At 40.0% G+C, this 18,685-nt stretch overlaps 1 protein-coding gene across 1 annotated transcript in view; it reads left to right on the forward strand.

Moving 5' to 3' along the window:
• The window catches only part of ADGRV1 (adhesion G protein-coupled receptor V1), a 387,995-nt gene that overhangs the window by 230,209 nt on the left and 139,101 nt on the right, over window positions 1–18,685 (forward strand). Inside the window, exons 84-85 of the mRNA XM_058656191.1 lie at window positions 2,665–2,781; window positions 12,598–12,776. Of these exons, the coding sequence (XP_058512174.1) occupies window positions 2,665–2,781; window positions 12,598–12,776 (296 nt within the window). The remainder of the gene's footprint in view (window positions 1–2,664; window positions 2,782–12,597; window positions 12,777–18,685) is intronic.

Below are 18,685 nucleotides of genomic sequence, written 5' to 3' on the forward strand. Positions count from 1 at the left end.
CAAGTACAAAATGCAGGCAATTGGGATTTGTTTAGGAAAGAGTGAAGTTAAAGAAAGCCCTGGAAGTGAGTTCAATAGATTTTTACTTTGTCTGACATGAAGACCATAGGAAGGCTAGCCAAGAACATTTAAAGTTTTCTAGCCAATAGGGGAAAAATGAATCGCTGTGTGAAGGCAATGGAAAGTAAGATGTTATCAATACTAATGAAAGTTAAGATTTAGTATTTGACAAAATATTCCTGAAGCCTGAACATTTTCTGAAGAGATAGAAGAATGAAAAAGAAGCTATACCCAAAAAACAAAACTAACAAAGAAACAATATACATTGTATGTGATCCTTTGAGGAAAAGATAAAATATAAAGCAGGGCATTATTCTAACTGCATTGTTTACATGCAAAAATGCTCACACAATTTCTACCGCCTACTAAGTTAAGCAGAAAAAAAAATAGGTGATTTCTTACAGTTACTACTTCATTGCCTTGGAGTTAAATTTCCAGTGCATGTTGAATAGGAAGTTAAAGATTTTTAATGAATTCATAAATGTTTTATGTTTATTTTGTTGTTAAAGGTCTTCACATAGCTTTGAATGTGTCTCCACATAGTTCTACAAGATGCACAGATAAAATGCTGATATGAAGTTTAACAAAAGGAAATCTGTCACTACAGAATGCATTAGCGTCATAGAAATGTCACTGTGTTTGTGAATACCGTGGCCCCTGGCAATGTGACATTGACCAGTGAATCAAAAATGTTCAAAGGGCTCTTTGTTTTTGGCATTAGATTAGGGTCCTACACATTTTTCTGCTGAAAGGCAGATTGCAAACAGAAAGGATTTACAAGTACCAAAGATGACTTGCAGATTTACATTTTGTGATTTTTGTTAGCTTTCACTATCTAGCCCTTGTTTTTTGAAACTAATACTTAAAATATTGTACTCATTGGGCCTGGTGCAGTAGCCTAGTGGCTTAAGTCCTGGCCTTGAACACGCTGAGATACCATATGGATGCTGGTTCTAATCGTGGCGGCCCCGCTTCCACCCAGTTCCCTGCTTGTGGCCTGGGAAAGCAGTCCAGGACAGCCCAAATCCTATGACATTGCACCCACGTGGGAGATCCAAAAGAGGCTCCAGGCTCCTGGCTTCAGATTGGCTCGGGTCCAGGCATTGCTGCTTGGGGAGTGAATCAGCTGATGGAAGATCATCCTCTGTCTCTCCTCTCTGTATATCTGCCTTTCCAATAAAAATAAATACATCTTTATTAAAAATCTGTTTCCCCTTAGAAGTTTAATTATAAAAAATATGTATTGTACTCATCAGCTAATTTAGAAACACTGGCAAGAGATGTGAAGTAACTTACAAAATGTGAGCTTCCAAAAATCATAAAATAAGAGTAATTTAGATTTGTGTGTTTTGCACAGAACAGAGGACCATGGTGATGGTAAATATTTCAATTAAAGGCAGATTCATTATGGGGTCCAAACGATATTAAATCCCCACTAGGTTTCTGCTTGAAAACTGGATGGAATACAAAAGACCAGTTTTGCCTTTTTTCTTAAACAAAAAGCAGGAAAATAGGATGCTTGAGATCCAGCAGTGAAGACTGGTTATACCTCAGATGAGGGAAATTAACAAGGCAAGCTTAAACATTTCTCAGAAATGCTGTCAAGAGATTTTTCAGCCTGTGATATAGGAAGGAAGAAGGCGAGAGAGGGCTGGAGGATTCACAGATTTGAGGGGAAAAGATGAGTGTTGGAGAAAATCACATAGGCTAGAGTTTGGGGAAGGAAGACCTGCACAGGAAGAATTATTCAGCTCAATGCTCATTGCCCCATGTTTGTGGAAATAACCCAAAATTGGAGAAACACCCGGAAGAATCAAACAGCAATAACAGGTGCTTACACAGGGCCGGGAATGGTGTGTACTCATACCTGTTGAACTGAAACCTGGAGGATTCACAGGCAGGTGGGTGCAGTGTGCAGAAGAGTGTGATACCTAAGAAGGGGATAGTTTACTTCTTGAAGTTCTAGGGCAATCTTACTGCCCTAAATTTGCTGCTTGTATTACATACTCTCGGTTAGAACACTTGACATGGTAGTTGGGGAAAATATAAAAAGACAGCAGATGGAAGTTGCAAGCAGCATTTGACTTCACTCGTTCATGTATCCAACCTGTATTTACTGAGCACCCAGCAGGTGCCAGAGCAGAGCCAGGCATCTGGGATACATCAGATTTAAGCAGTCCCACCATCAGGGAGATTGCATTCTAGTGGAAGAGACAAACTGAACCTAACGAAAAGCAAGCAAGAGAGAACATCATGGAGAAGCTCATGGTTATGAGGACCGTTGTCTCCTTCTTAAGCATTGAAATAAACCTTTTTCCTGGGATTTTTGTTTATTGTCTGTAGCGACAGAAGCAAGGATAACCATGAAATTGCCAATGGAGAGTCTACAACCACATGTTGCATTGATTCCCCATTATCTATTGTTTCTTACAAGTATAAAAATCCTTCTATTGGCCATTTTTAGGATATCACATCTGGTGCGGTAGAAAATCAACTTATTTTTCCTGTTGAATCATTGAAGCATAGATTAAGAAAGCAGTTTGTTTTCTTGATACTCTCCATCAGTATTAGCATGATTTAAAAACAGGTGTTTGTTTCTTGCAGGTTGTGTTTTTGGTGTCCGCCTATGCAAGCCCCCAGCTGTCTGAGGAAGGCTGCTCCGCCCTGGCCGCTGTCTGTCACTACCTGTACCTCTGCCAGTTCAGCTGGATGCTCATCCAGGTTGGTACCTCTTTCCTTCCTCTCCTCCTTGCATCCTTCCACTGAGTGGGGTTTGTTTTAGTATCTAATATTGATACTGAAGTGGAAGTGATTCCGTATAGCTGTAACTGCATTCCCAGGATGTAAGTGAAAGGGAAACCCTGTAATCTCTAACATTAAAGGTGATGATAAGTTTGAAAAAAAATGAGAACAATCTGTTTAAAACCAAGGGAGCCTTAGGAAATAAAACTTCCAAGCTGGGCCCTAGAAGGCATGGTAAGAAATGTGGACTTTTTCTAGGGGGAGAAATAGAATGATTGTAAGCAAGGGAGTGACACAATGCAATGTGGATTTTAGTAAGATCTCTCGATAGTCCTTGGGAGATGGTCAGTTGTGAATGGGGAAGGCTGTGACACCCCTGGCTGTTGCTTCTATTGATAACAGACCCACGGGGGGTGGAAGAAGGGGTCAGGAGAAATGCAGGTGGACCCTAGGGCATTTCTTCAGATCCTGACATGAGTGTGTGGTTGTGCTAGGAACTGAACCTATGTTCACTGGAAAATGAAGCAAAGATTGCGAGCCAAGGTTGGGACCTGCTGACCGTGAAGTAGCGATGAGTCCTCCAGACAAGGTTGGGGTGGTGGATAGCACAGTGTTGACACTCAGAAGGGAGACCCACAGGGTAGAAATGCTCGAGAAAATTACTCAAGAGTCAGAAAATGGAGCCAGTTCTTTGAGAGAGGTCACCTGGAGAGAGGGAAAAGAGGGAGACTGAAGACCGCATCCTCTTCTGAGGAACTAGTAAATATTAGATGAGAGACCTGAACTCCATTTTCTTGACTACAATCAGTATCTCAAGTATGCTATGCTGATATGCTGGGCAAAGAAGCTAGAGAGTCGCATGGTCGACAAGCTTGATAAGATGGGTCAACTAAATGCCAGCTTTGACAGTGCTTCCTATGTACTGGTGCCGTCCAATCTCTAAGGAGATAGAGGCAGTGTCATGGTTCTCAGTGCATGTGTGAAATCTTTCATGTGCATAGGTGCATTCTGACACTTGACTATTTGTGTTGAATAGTAAGGACAAAGACTGGACTGTATAACAATTCTGGGTTAATGACGAGCACAAAGAAAATAAGGGTGGTGTCCTAAGAGAAGACCATCCGGGCTCAAGAAAGGCATGTTTGCTGGGGTGTAGTATGGTAATGAGGGGGGGTGCAAGAGAACAGAACCAGCTAGATGTGAGGATTCCATCCATAGAACCAGCTGGAGTGAATGACTGCCGAGTCTGGATTCTGCTTCATGTTTCTGTGTAAGCTCAGTCAAAGCATTGACTGTGCTTTATGGTTTCTAAATCTGCAAATGAAGACAATTACCCTTAACTCAAAAAACATTATAGTTCCTTGAGCAGCTGTAGTCATGGAACATGTATGGTGTTGTTCAAATCTATACCTCCTGTCTTTCGCACACACAAAGTACAGTTTAAAAATAAAAACAAATATAAACCATAAAGCTTAAATGTGTGCAGATTAAATGCATTCTTTAGATTTTTCTGGTTGCAAAATTCATTAGGAGTTGATCAAAAGTGAAGTTTTTAATATGAGTGCTATGGATGTTATCTGCCTGCCCAGAGTTCCACTGGTGTGCCGAAGGTCTGTCCCTGTCCTTGACCTATTCTGACTTTTTGATTAATGACTGGGACACAAACACAGGAAACAGCTTCTCAGATATGCAGATGACACTAGGCTGGAAGGAGAGCTACAAGGACAAGGAGCCGCCTACTTTAAGGTGCAGGCAAACCAACAGGGAGCAACTGCACTGTGACAGATTGAAACCTAGAGTGAAACAGACATGAGCTGATGGAAGTTAATGTGAAGGACTTGAAAGTTTAGTTTAGCATAAACTCAACAGCCACCAAATGTGTGATCAGAATGCTTGAAAATGGCAACTGCTGTAAGCACAAATAACATCACACCAGGTTGTGTTTATGGTGATATGGAGACCTCTGTGACCTACAATGACCAAGCCACCTTGGAACATGGTAACCATTGTCACAGGGTGAGTTTGAGCAGGAAAGGTCCCCATCCGATGGAAGGATGAAAGATAGTCCCTGATGAAATGCTGAAGCAGCAGGGGAAAACTCACTTGGGAAGAATTTAGGGAGAGGTTATTATGTGGTATGCAAAAATGCAAAGGTTCCTACAAGGAAGAGAGGTGGACTGGACTTCATAGTGTCCTCCGGCAGAGCCAGAACTAATGGGTCAAAATGTAGGGAAGCAAATTGTGATTGAAGTTAAAAAAAAATCTTTTAGAGCCAATAAAACTGGAAGTTTAGATACCGCTTAAAAAGTAAAATAAATCTGATCACTGAACTATTGCAAATAGACATGACCAACTTTAAACCATTTTTAGAAACATTTCCTGTTTTGGGGGTACAGCTAGGAGGCACAAATGAGATGGCCTGTAGGATTTGACACAATTTAGTGAGGTTGGCATGTTTTATCTCTTCTTCTGGTCTTAAGTTAATGCAATTGTGGCTGATGCACATTTAGTAAACTAATTAGGTTTCTGTATGGCTGATGGTTTAGGAAACTATTTAAAGTACCAGTAAAGTTGGATGTGCTTCAGATGGTACACCGCACATTTTCCATGGTTTGTGGTGTGACCACAAGGGAAAGATTCAATAACTTCCGAGTCTAGGTAGGTTACTTCGACTATGTTACTTTGTGGTCAGAGGTTGTCACTTTACCAAAGTACTCATTTATAAAATACTTGCTGCTAAATTTTTGCTTTTCTTCACTAGACTCCATTTTTAAAATGTCATGTAGATGTTTGGCACGTTAGCCAAAAATGTCATTGAACACAGTTGGGAAAATACAATTTTTTATTGATTCCACTTCATATTTATTAGCAGTGTAAGAGGGTGCCACAAATGTGCCTATATGGCTTATGACAATAAAGTTTAATCTTTAACTTTTAATTTTTATTTCTGACATAAAGGATTTTATAGTCAATGGGCCTACTCGATGACCAGTTCAAGAAATGAAAATAAGAACGATAAATAATACTCAATTGAAAACGTCACTCATTACATTTTAAAGTAGAAAATAACTCTTAGTCATTGAACTAAGTATGCTTACTGTTGCTACTGATCTGTGTCGGATCTTTCATCTTAGAATACATTGAAGTGACTAAGCTTAAGATTTATTTTACTTTGTTATATAATTTTAATCCTAACAATAAATTATGTTGCAGAATAGCTGAAGAAAAATTTCATTGGTAAACAAGTTATATAATCTGTTGATAGGTTTTCTAATCTGATAAATAGCTCTTCCTCTTTTGAACATTGAGAACAGGTAAAATAAATTGACATGTGAAAAGAAACTGCAGACTTCATGTCTTCCTTCTTTATTAGTTGATCTAAAATGAATGGCGAGGATTGAATGGTAAAATGAATGGTAAGGATTGAGCTTTCATAATAAAATTTGCTCCTGTATTAGAGAAGCAAATCGCTTGAGATGGTAGCAGAGAAAGGCTGCCGGCCCTGATGAGGAACTTAACCTTAGGAAGCTGGTTGCTGGGTAACCTCCTGATCCTCGTGTGTGAGGCTCACCGCAGCTCCACTCCCGAGAGCCTCGTTCCTCAGGCTTCCTGTCTCGTGGATGAAGGAGATGGGAAAATACCAACAATCTTGCTTGTTATATTTAAGGAGGAACAATCCCTCTTTGGCCATGGATGTGGAGTTATCCTTCTGGGGGCTCTCATATTACTGTAATTTAGGGGAATTACTGAGATCACATCCCACTTCACTGAGAAGCTAGATCATGTCTATGGGAAGAAGAATGACAGAACATAAAATGATGTAATATCTTCATTAACTAGAAATTCTAGTCTCATGTCTTTTTCATTTTAGAGATAGTGTGTATTAATGGTACCAAATTAAGGTGTAAGAACTATAGGTGCATCTCCTCACTGTTTCTCATATACTTCATTTTCTCTACCTTCAGTGCCACTCTGAAAAACAAACATTTCTAATAGTTTCCTGTGTATCATTCCAGATATTCCATGAACAGGCAAATATTTATAAATATATAAACACAAGTGTATTCCTGTGTGTATATATAAAGTATAGTGAATGTATTTATATATAGTGTATTTGTATACATGTCTGGGTATCTACATATTTGTGTATCTTTAAACTCATGTATAGGTATAACAGTTATGTTTTACACTAGGGTTATTTTATTTTCTTTCCTTTGATTGATGGAGCTTTGGTTTATGCTATTGTAAACAGTGCTTCCTTGAACATTCTTGTTTACTCAGGGAGGAACCATAGGATAAATTCTTAGAAATGATGACTTTACTGTTATTGCTTGTGTGAAACATGCTTCCAGTTAGATTACCAACTCCTGAAGAAAAATAAGTTGCAAGTAGATAATTTGAAACTACTGTACAATGTAGATAAATAGAAATGCAAACCTATTGACACGTTTATTTGACCAAGTTTAATGGTCATTCCCTGTCACCAAGTTGATTCATGGTATACTGTCTGCTTTAATTATGAAAAATGCCCAAATCTTGTATGGTCTCCACAGTCTGCTCATCTTGTGTCTGTAGAGATAGCTTAGTCTGAAATGTTTTCTCTTGAAACTGAAGTTTTTCAGTGGCAGGACAAGTTTAGAAATTATTTTCTAATTGAACCTGAGCTTTTACATCTGTGCCTTGTAGCCAGGTTACAGAAAATCACATGCATAAGTTATTTACTCTTTGATAGACCAGTGATTTCCTGGCAGAGCGCAGCAGCAGAGGGGAGAGGCTAAAAGGAGTCTGTTTTTTTCCTTTGTCATTGACTTAATTCTGGGGAACATCAAAACTCTCAAGGACAACAAACTGGCAATTATCAAGATAAAAACGACATGTCTAGAAATACTGAAATCTCCAATCTTTAAAAAGCTTTGCAGTTTGATGTTAAGAAAGGCGGAGTAAGACTGGGGCAAGGACGTGTGGTAACATTTCCGAGATGCTGATCTGCAATGAATGATTAGGAACATATGGTAATGGATGGAATTAATAGCACCCATGATCTCTCACTAAACTGGATGCTATAAATCAGTGGAGGGATTCTGGTGAAGTCATTAAGAACCAAATATAAACAGCCCAGATAGGAATCTTAATCCACTTAGCACAAATACTTGGAGTTGAAGTAGCCCATTTTTAACTGAAATGCATTTTCTCCTTTATATGTCCATAATGGACTAATAAGTACTATATGAATGTACATGAGTACTGAATTTGTATTTCTGGAGCATGGGGTATCACATGCTAATCAAAGCATAACAAGATATGTCTTTAATTTTCATATGTAAACTCTTGAAAAATGACAGGTACTAGAAACATTCATGTAAAAGTAAATAGGTCAAAACAGGAATATAATCATAGTTATAGACTCACAATCTTTTAGTTGGGCTAAATTTTATTTGGGACTCTTGTTTTTAAAGATTCACATATTTAGTTGAAAGGCAGAGTAACAAGAATGAAGGGGAGGAGAGAGAGAACCTGCCACCCACTGGTTCATTCTCTGTCTGCAAGAGCCGCATCTGGTCCAAGCCAGTTAGGAACCAAGAATTCAATGAGAGTTTCTGAAGTGTGCAACAAGCACCCAAGCACTTGACCCATCAGCTGCCACCAATCAGAATGTCCACCAGCAAGTAACTAGATTGGACACATGGTGTGGCCAGACTGGCACTAGAATTCTAATGTGGCATGTAGGTGTCAAGCAGAAGCCTCACTACCTGCACCACCTGCCTTCCTGGGCTATTTAGTTGTCTGTGTCTTAAACAGAATCAACTTCAGTTCTAGCAGCCTCTAGTACTATTTCTGGTAAACCCACTCCTTCCTCAGTTGCCTCATCTGTAGAAAAAATTGTATACATATTCATTTATTTGATATTTCTCAATAAACGTATGTAAAGCATTTGGTAGCTACTATAAAATGTACTTACGTTGTCAAAATCAGTGTGTCATGGCTCACACTTATATTTCAGCCATTTATATTCTGGTACACCTTTAGAAGTTTTATTGATAATTAGCAAAAAAATGAAGTGGTCAGGGTTTTGGCACATCAGGTTAAGCCACTGATTCAAGTAACAGCACTCCCTTGGAGCGTACCAGTTCAAGTCCCGGTTGCTCTGCTTCCAGTTAGTTCCCGGCAAAGACAGCAGAAAGACAGCAGAATGTTAACCAAGTACTTGGGCTCCTTCAACCCATTTGAGACCAGAATGGAGTTCGTGGTTCCTGGCTTTGGCCTGGCTTGGCTCTAGTTATTGTAGGCACTGGGGAATGAACCAGTAGATGGAAGATTTCTTTCTCTCATCCCTCCATTTCTCTGCCTTTTAAATAAATACTTAAAAACTGAAATGGATCCACACAGAACAAGGTCAAAACTCAAAATCAAGTAACTGATCATTTCTTTTCAAATTTTTGTAAATGAAAAACATATTTACAATCATGCATATTTTCTGTTTGCCCAGAGTGTTACCAGTATTTGTGTGGCTTGGCAAGTCCTCCTCTCCTATACTTCTGTGGATTCCATTTAAGATAGAAAATTTTCCAGAAATCATTGCCTAATTTTCTTTATACTGACTAAAATTTGTTTTAACATCTAAAAACAGTCATCTAGGTAATCTTGATATGTTATTGTGATATCTGAGAATTCACACACACCATGCTTTACTAATAACTGATAATAAAGCTAGGAAAAGGTAGCTCACATTTGGCAAATTGGGACAAATGCCATTGTCTAGTAACATGGGTTTTTAAACTGCAGAATGTATTTTTCACTTCTGATTTTCAAAATGACGGTGGTTTTGAAGCTGATTGTAGCTTCAAGCCTGTGGGCACGTGCCTCCCATGAAGGTGGCAGGGGCTTAAGGACTCAGGCCATCTTTTCTCCCCCCAGTGTGTTAGCAGGGAGTTGGATCAAAAGTGGAGCAACCAGCACTCAAATCATGCTCATATGGGATGTTAGCGTAGCAGGTGGCAGCTTAACCCACGATGCCAAAATACAAGCCTCTTTAAGATAACTCTAACATTGGTAAATATAAAAAACAGCCTTAGATGTTGGGAAATTCAAATCGCATTTTGTCTTAAACGGGAAAAATGTAAGATTGTGAACGATGAGTCATGCCCAGGTAACATTAACCATGCTTGGGTGAGAGACTGAAATCCCCAAAGGAACAATTTGCAAACTGGGTAACACATTGGAGTCATGAGCCAGACATGCTCTCAGAATCTCACCAGGGAGTGTGCGAACCCAAGTGCCCAGAAGTCTTTTTTTTTCTCTAGTTCTGGGGCCAGGCTCTCCCTCTACCAGCTACTGCCCCTTACTTCCTCTATGGGTTCACTGTCAGGCTCAGGCTCTCAGGAAATCAAAGTCAGGTGATTGGCCCAGCTTAGGTTAGGCTTCTCAGCCAGGGCAAGTCCCTGGTGGCCACAGGAGCCCGTGGACCTGCTGCTGCCACTGTCACAGGGATGGGAGGGCTTATGGAGTAGAGCTCACAAGCCAGCTGCTTATCCCATGGTGTGCCTGCCACAGTGTGGTGCAGTAAAACTCAAGTAAAACTTGAAATGAGCCAGTCAAAGCATTCTTCTATGAGGGCTGATAGGGCTTCTAGGATAATTAGATGCTGTTTTATTAGCAGTCTTTGCATTCTATAGCTTTTTATAAGAGGATGTATAATGGGAAGGATTGTCTTCCACAACTGGAATTTTCTAAGAAGGAATTTAAACTTCTTTTCCTTAAATCAGCAAGTGCTCATGAAATTGGGAGCTTGCTTTGCTTAACCAAGCATTCACAAGTGCAGCCACACTGCCTTGAGCTCTGTGGAGCAGCACCCTTGTACACAAGCTTGTCTTGGGCTTATTTGGGATTCTGAGAAAGGTCAGACAGCCAGTGAGAGGCCCACAGGATCTCACTGATGGAGCTAATGTCTGTGTAGAAGCCAACATTACAACACCATCCTGATCTCTTTTCTGAGGAGTCAATGTTAGAAGTAACTGACACATCTGTTCTTTCTCCATCCTTCATCACACAGCACCACTGAGTTACCTGCTTCAAGGATGCACCCCATCACCGGCCTGATATCAACAGTCAGTGCTGGTGCTTAACATGGAGAGGGATGCATCAGAGATGCTCATTGTTCTTTCATGGGCACTAGTAATTAAGCATCAGACACTTGGTATAACTGTTTAAGCTGATTGGAATCCATGTCTCCTTCCTAAGCATAGAAGGTGGTGTGGAGAGGCAGGGCAACTCTTGGGCCTGCTGCTTTTTCAAAAGACGTTAGAACAAATTTACATACGCAACAACTTAAAACATGCTTCATAATTACAGATTTAAGCAGATGTACATCAAGATACTGAAAGCTGACAGGAGAGAGAATTCCAAGACAAAAATCTCCAAGGATCCAAGCACTTTCATCCTCCCCTGGTTCAGCCTCCTACCTACCCCTGCAGGCTGATGTGGTACCGATACCATCTCTCTGGGAAGCCCCAGTCCCCTGCCAAGTCAAAGCCTTGCAGCAGCCAGACGAGCCGGGCCTGCTTGTCAGTGCCTGGGAAGGCGCTCCCTTGTGTCTCGGTGGACTTGGGATCTCCGGTGGTTTTCTTAACCCTGTTTCACATCCTAACTGGAGATTGAAGGAAGGTGATCCTCCTCTAGTGGATGACTGTGAGCTCTCCATCTCACATCAGCTTGTGGGACACATCAAAAATATTGATACAGATATTTCAGTGTATGGGTGTGTATGTGTGTTATATATGTATAGAATTCCTCTATGCTGATGCTCTTTCCAACAGATGAATAGGATTAGTCCAGGTTACAGGGATAATTGTTTGAAACATGTAGACACGATGTTCAGTGTACTGAATGACACTGTAAGCTGTGCTCGTGGAAAGAGAAAACTAGCCAGAACATGCAAGCTCTAGATTCAGCTTAGATGTGAGCCATGGGATGTGACATGGGATCGGGGGACAATAATTACGTTTGCAAGCCTCATTTTCCTTATGCTTCTGGTCTCTCTCACTCTCAGTATATATTTTCCTTCTATGTTTTTTTCCTTATAAGAAAACACAAATGAAAATAAATTGTTCTTCATTGTTTGTCTCCCATTTGTTTGCAAACTGAACTTAAAGAACGTAAATACCTACCTTGTGTCTTTCACGGCTGTATTCCCAATGCATAATAAACAGTAAATATCTGTCAAGTGGATAAACAGAAAAGATAGAGGAAATGTAAACTGAGAAAGGAAAACAGTCCCAAACCTCCCCTCTCCTGGTACCTTTCTAAAACACCATGCAGTCGTTGTCTGTTTTCTTGTCTGAGCTTGGAGCTGGCCTCGCACTTCGATCCCTGCTCACTGGAATGGTGTCTGGTCTTGCCTTAAGATAGGCTCTCGATAAACAAAAATCACCAGAGAGTCTGGAAGCAGTGGGCCAATTGCTTCCCTATCATCGTGCAGTTATTTCCATTGCCAGTAGGTCTGAATATAGGATACATTCATCTGAAGTTCCGTTTAGAGTATACTCACCAAAGATCAAGGCTGATTAAATCAGCAGGAGATACCAGCTGTGAATTCCTCGTGTTTCCAGACGTTCAAAGCATACTGGTTGTCTTACATGTGTGCAAGAATGAATGTATGATTCCACCAACACAATGAAATCATAGTTGTGATTAAGAAGGTGGGAACCCTCCGGTAGGCATCGCTCTTGATGCCCAGAACACATGCACCTGTGTGCTGTACCACTAAACCAACACCTGCTTTGTTGTTTCCTCCTGCAGTCTGTGAACTTCTGGTATGTGTTGGTGATGAATGACGAGCACACGGAAAGGCGATACCTGCTGTTTTTCCTTCTGAGCTGGGGCCTCCCGTCTTTAGTGGTGGTCCTCCTCATAGTCATCCTGAGAGGCATCTATCATCTGAGCATGGCCCAGATCTACGGACTCATTCACGGAGACCTGTAAGTACCTGCTGGGCAGCATGCTCTCTGCTCGGCTTTCTTGTGCCTGCACAGCTGTGTTAGTAGTCTGTGGAAACGCTAGCCTCGGAGGTGGATTGAAAGAGCACCAAGAAGCTCTTTGCTCACCTGCCAAGCTCTCTGAATGTCTTTCTGCTCTAATTATTCCTCTAAATAATTAATGATTGTGTCTCAAGTTCCTTTGATATATGCGGTCAGGTGAGTTGGTGCATCAAACTGTTCACAGTAATTTGTACCTTAGCATAATTTAGTTTGCTAGGTTTGGCAAACAACCCCTGGTAAAGTTGGAGCACTGTTGACAATTTCGATTTAAAAAATCCATTTGGGTGTGGAAAATGTACTGTCAAAGGAGCACATTTGGAATGGAGGGAGGAAAGGCAGAGATGGCGGACAGCATCACCCATACCATCTTTAAATAACGGGAAAAACATTTCAGTATGAATAGTGTGTCTACAAAAGAACATGGAAACTCAATTTCAGTTCTTTGTTAGACATTCTTGTTAAAGTTCTTTATTGATCTTGAAAACAAAGCTTTTTATAAGTGCACACACTGAATTTAGTGTCTTACAGTCTTGAGCACAATTCAGTCCCTTTTATTGACCCCACATGGGCATACACACACAACAATAATGATAACCAACTTTAACTCCCCTGGACTAATGAAGATAAGAGGCAAGATTGTGCTAAGAAGGAAAGACCTGTTTGCCAACTTTTGAGGGCACCAGTGCCATTGTGATGATAAAAATGAGTAAATACATGTGAAACATCTTTTCAAGTTCAAGTACTATACAAGCAGATGATCTTTTGTGAGGTGGACTGGGTCACGGTTCTGTGTAGCAGACCAGAACCTGGACCCAGCCCACCTCACAAAGAGTGAAAAGATGAGCTATGGGCAGAGGCCAACGGAGGAGCAAGAGTGATTTCCATACAGATCTAAAGTGCACCTTCAGGAGAGAGCTGCACTCCCCAGGTTTGGGTCCATCCCTTGTAGGGTGGGCAACTTTTTCTGCCATGGGCCATTTGGATAGATATAATGTCATTCGCAGGGGGCAAACAATGATCAGCTTAGAAAGGAGTCTGCTACACATTTCTTGGATTTGGAGTTCCATGTGCCATTGACTTGGCAGGGCCATGCCGAATGACCTCTGGACACTTGTAAGATTCATGGGTGAACATTCTTCACTCCAGCTAGAAAGCCTAGGGAATAATGTCTGAGGTAGGACTTGAATATTCAAAGAGGGCAGAGTTTAGGGCAGGGCCTTACTGCGTATCATTTGCTTGGTTTTCTCTAGAAATCTGGAATATGTCATGTTCCTCAGTTTTTGTTTGTGGCAGTTCAAAGTGAGGAAACAGAAGCGAGTTTTATTGCTGTGTGGAAAGGGGCTTGCAATTGTGTGAGTGGAACTGCAGGGGGCGCAGGCAACCTCAGCTCCTCGTTAACTCTCCCTGCGTATGGCGCTGTCCGTTGCGTTATAGCTTCTGCCAGTTATATACTAACTACATTTTTGTTTATACCTGGAAATGTGTTTGACATGCACACACAGACACATGCTGTGTTCCACAATGGGCTAAACGAGACTGTAGCACACCCACAGATGTGCTACATACAGTCGTTTCATCTCTATGAGGATTCCTTCATATTGATGACTGTAGTGTTATAAGTGAGGTATTTTAGCCACAGGAAATTGTCAGTCTATAGTTTCTTTACAGGGGAATGATGTTACCTGTTTCGGACTACCTCTGATTTCTTATTATTCTTGCTGTTAATTTAAATCTTGGACTTCGAGGATTTTAAACAATTCTGCATCATTCTTGGTTAAGTGGAAAGTAACCAAGAAGTAAGCTCTAATGGAAAGCCCCTTTCTGCTTTTTCTTAGCTCTCTGGTGGGGCAGGACTTCGTGGGGCAGTTTAAACATTTGGTGTGCACCCAGGGAGATGTGCAAGGTGGAGCCTGATGAAAATGATGCTAAGGAAGTGAGACTTTCCTTGATGCTTCTAAGAAAGAAATTAGCAATTACATGAGAGTAAAGATGTGAAGTTTAAAAATATTTGCCTTCTTAAGCTCTTTCAAATGATTTCCTATCACCATTGTTATCCTCTATAATAAATGAAATGTAAAATATATTCACTTTCACCTGGTTATAATGCTGCAAATTTATTAAACCAACAATAACTAGTTTACTTAGATATCACAGGTTACTTTTCTCCTTGATTCACACAGAATATTTCTAAATAGTCCCCGTGTGTAATTATTTCAGATTTTAAAAGTTTTGGTATTTTTGACTGTTACATCAGTCTTGATATATGGCTAAGATTTGACAAATTGTGTTTCTTGAAATGCTGCTTGGCCGAATCATCATTTTAAAGCCAGCTGTTTCCCTAGAGATACAGTGATATGGCTATGGGAAGTAGTGCTCATGAATTCTGCAGTGGTTGCTGGTGGGTATGATAGCTTTTCCTTCAATGAAGAGTTTTCTAGAAATATCTCTGCTGCATTAGTGTAAGAGTTTTTTGGCTTTTAAGGTTTTGTTAAATTTTGTCATCAATGCTTTGCTACTTTCATAAAAAGAACTAAAAATGATGTTTCTGTTCCTATCTGAGGAAAAAGTTTTACAGATATGGCTTTGTTTTTGTTTGTTTCTCTGTATTTTGAAAGTCTCATGTATTACATGAAACCAGGTAGGCTTAAGGTTTGCTCTGCTGCTGGGAGGCTTTGAATTACAGATCCATTTTCCTGGTGTAGCCGTTGCGAGGCTGCTTGGCATGCCTTTGCCCATGTCAGAGCACTGAATTGGAGTTCCAGCTCTGTTTCTGATGCCAACCTAGGCACACGCTGGGAGATGGCAGATGTTGGCCCATGTGCTTGGGTGCCTGCCACCATATGGGAGACCTGGATGGGGTTCCTGGATTGAGTGGCTCAGGCCTTGCTGGGGGTGACTGGGGAGTGAACCAGTAGATGGGATGTGTCTGTTTCCTTTCTGCCTTTCAAATAAAATGAAAACAAATATTCAAAAGATACGAGTTTTATTTAATATACTCATATAAAACTCTTTACATTTTCTACTTAAACTTTCTGAATTTTGTAAGTTATCTACAGTGGGTTTTTTCGTTTCACCTAGCAACCATTATTATCTGAACTAATATTTTATCAAAACTATTCAAGTTTTTTTTATTATTTGCTTTTTTGTTGTTGATCTCTGATGGCTTATCAATATTATTGTTTTTAAAACCTTTTAATTTGGTGCTTTCTTAAGTGCATGCAAGTTCATCAGTTTCTAAACTCGTCTATTTAATACTATTCTGTGATCTGAGTTATGGCTCATTTTTCAGCCTTTTTGAAATACATGTGGAAGTAACTTATTTTAATCCTTTTCTAAAAGGCAGCAGACTGGATTCTCTGCCTCTGCTAGATCTTGCAGGTTTGGGATTTCAGTATTTAATGATTGTTCAGTTAAGAGTATTTCCCCAAGTTTCCCTATGATGTCTTCTTTGCTTTACTGGCTGTTTTACAAGTGCAGTGTCTAATTTTCAAATATTTTTGCTTTAATAATTTAATTTTTGTTATAATTTGACTTATTTGCTTTGGCCAGAGCACATATTTGATGTCGTTTCAATTTTTTAAGTCTATGGACTTGAACTTTTGGTTCAGCATATGGTTAATTTGGTAAATATTCCATGTTCATTAGAAAATACATGTGCTTGTCAAGTTCAGTTGTTTGTCCATGTTGACTGGTCAATTTTATTGACAGCTTGCTATTTGGAGTTTGAATTTTCATCACTCCTCTGTATCTGCTTGTCCTATTAGTTACTGAGAAAGAGAGATTACTGTGCTTATGAATTCATCAGTTCTTTTTGGAGTGTAAATATGAGAGTTATGATTGTCTTTGGTTGTACCAATTTATAATCAGTATATTTTCCTTACATTACTCACTTCAACTTTGTCATATGTGATAATAAATCTATTAAGACTATAAATTCAGCTGTTCTATGTTAAAGTTATAGAAAACTTCCCCATAATAGGGAGATTCTAATTAAAATGAGCTTGCTTGAACTGGTTAGTTTATGTCTTATACTCAATAAGTAAAAAAGTAAACAAGATATTTTGCTTACTTCTGTGTCGTCATCATCAGTAGGATTTAGCTCTTGGAGCACTCAAGATGAGAACCTGGGTTTTTAGTAAGTGCCCTCCTGTTTGAATCCTGGCACCGTATTTCTTTCTGTATTTGTTTTGCTTTTTTGTTTTAGGCTCCTCTTCTATTAACTGAGAATAAGAAACCACCTCAAGGGGGAGATGGCTAATTATCCCATTCACTTCTGAGTTACCAGGTCTAGTTAATCCTGCCCTGCAGCCAGTTTCAGTTTAGTCTCCTTGGCACCTTGGAGGTCAGGGTTAGCTGTGCTAACTCTTGGCCTATGTCTCTGGCCTGAAATTTCCATCTCCTCCAAGGATTTTCAGGTGCCCTTGTGGGCAAAGTGATAACCGAGACGCAGGTCTCATTTTGGGGAGCTTCTCTTCTTTATAAGATCTTGATTCTCAAGTTCTGGTTGTCTCATCAGTTCCCAGTCAGTACTTGCAAACAGTGCTTTCATTTGCTTTTAATTGTAGTTTTGTCTTTTCTAGATACTCTAGACAGAAACATAAATGTGTCACACACTATTTCTGTAGAACCAGTTGAGTATTTTAGAAAGGAGTTTTAGGACAGGTTTCATTGTGTAACAGGTAAGTTCAGCACTCGGGAGATGCATCCCATATCAGAGTGATGGTGTGAACCCTGTCTGCTCCACTTGTGGTCCAGGAAGCTCCCCAGCTTCCTGCTGATGTACTTCAAAAGACAGCACACATCATGGCCCAAAGACTTGGGTTCCTTCCACCTGCATTGGCGATCAGGATGAAATCCCTGAATCCCTTCAGACTGGTGCCACCCAGCCTGGCAGTGATTTGGAGAGTAAAGCAGCAGTTGGTATACCTCTCAGTATCTTCCGAATCAATAAAAGAATAACTTTTTTTAAAAAGGTGGATTTTAGGGTTGGCACTATGGCTTAACAAGCTAATTCTCTGCCTGCTAGCGCTGGCAACTCATTTGGGTGTCAGTTCATGACACCCTCTTCAACAGCTTCCTAGAATTACTCTTCAACAGCTTCCCAACCCACTTGTTCATTTGAATCTTTGTGCCTGGTTTCCTCATCTCTTCCACAACTCCATTCTGTAGTCTGTCATTGAATGCTGGAAGATAGGAATGATTGTATCACGCTGATACTGAAAGCCCAACAGTTTACCTGCATTACCTTCAAGGTCATCTCAGCTGTGGTTGACCCTAACCCGCCCAACCAGGTTCTTAACAGTTCTTCTCCCTCCCTCTCTCCTTTCTTTTTGTAACTGAATTGCTTGGTTTCTTAAGTCCGCTTTGTATCTGTTATCTCCGGTCTTTTTCTTTTTTTTTTTTCTATTTTTTCCTGAGCATCAACTTCCAAATAAACTTTGTAAGGTATCTATTTTCAGACTAAACACTGTCTCTTACATATAGCCTTGTTAGACTCAGAACTTTCCAGAAATCCTGTGATTGTGTTGATTACACTGAATGGAAAATGTGTATGTCGGCCACGTAACTTGAAATTCAGTCTGGAGATTAATTACAGATTATGTAGTGAGAGTTAAATATGTTTATGAAGGATGTAGGGTTTAATTTATTTCTTGATGGAAATGTCAGATCTAGCAAACAAGGGGCTCTTAAGGACCTGAAGCAAATTTATACAAACAATTTACACAAACAGGAATTTAGAGAAATTTTTCTGCTTTCTCTGTACAATAATACACACATAGCATGGATTTCACATACTAATAAATAATAAAGTCTCTAAAATACCTGGAGCTCACCCCAAAATACTAAAT

The sequence above is a fragment of the Ochotona princeps genome, chromosome 28 (assembly GCF_030435755.1).
Source record: "Ochotona princeps isolate mOchPri1 chromosome 28, mOchPri1.hap1, whole genome shotgun sequence".
NCBI classification, from domain to species: domain Eukaryota; kingdom Metazoa; phylum Chordata; class Mammalia; order Lagomorpha; family Ochotonidae; genus Ochotona; species Ochotona princeps.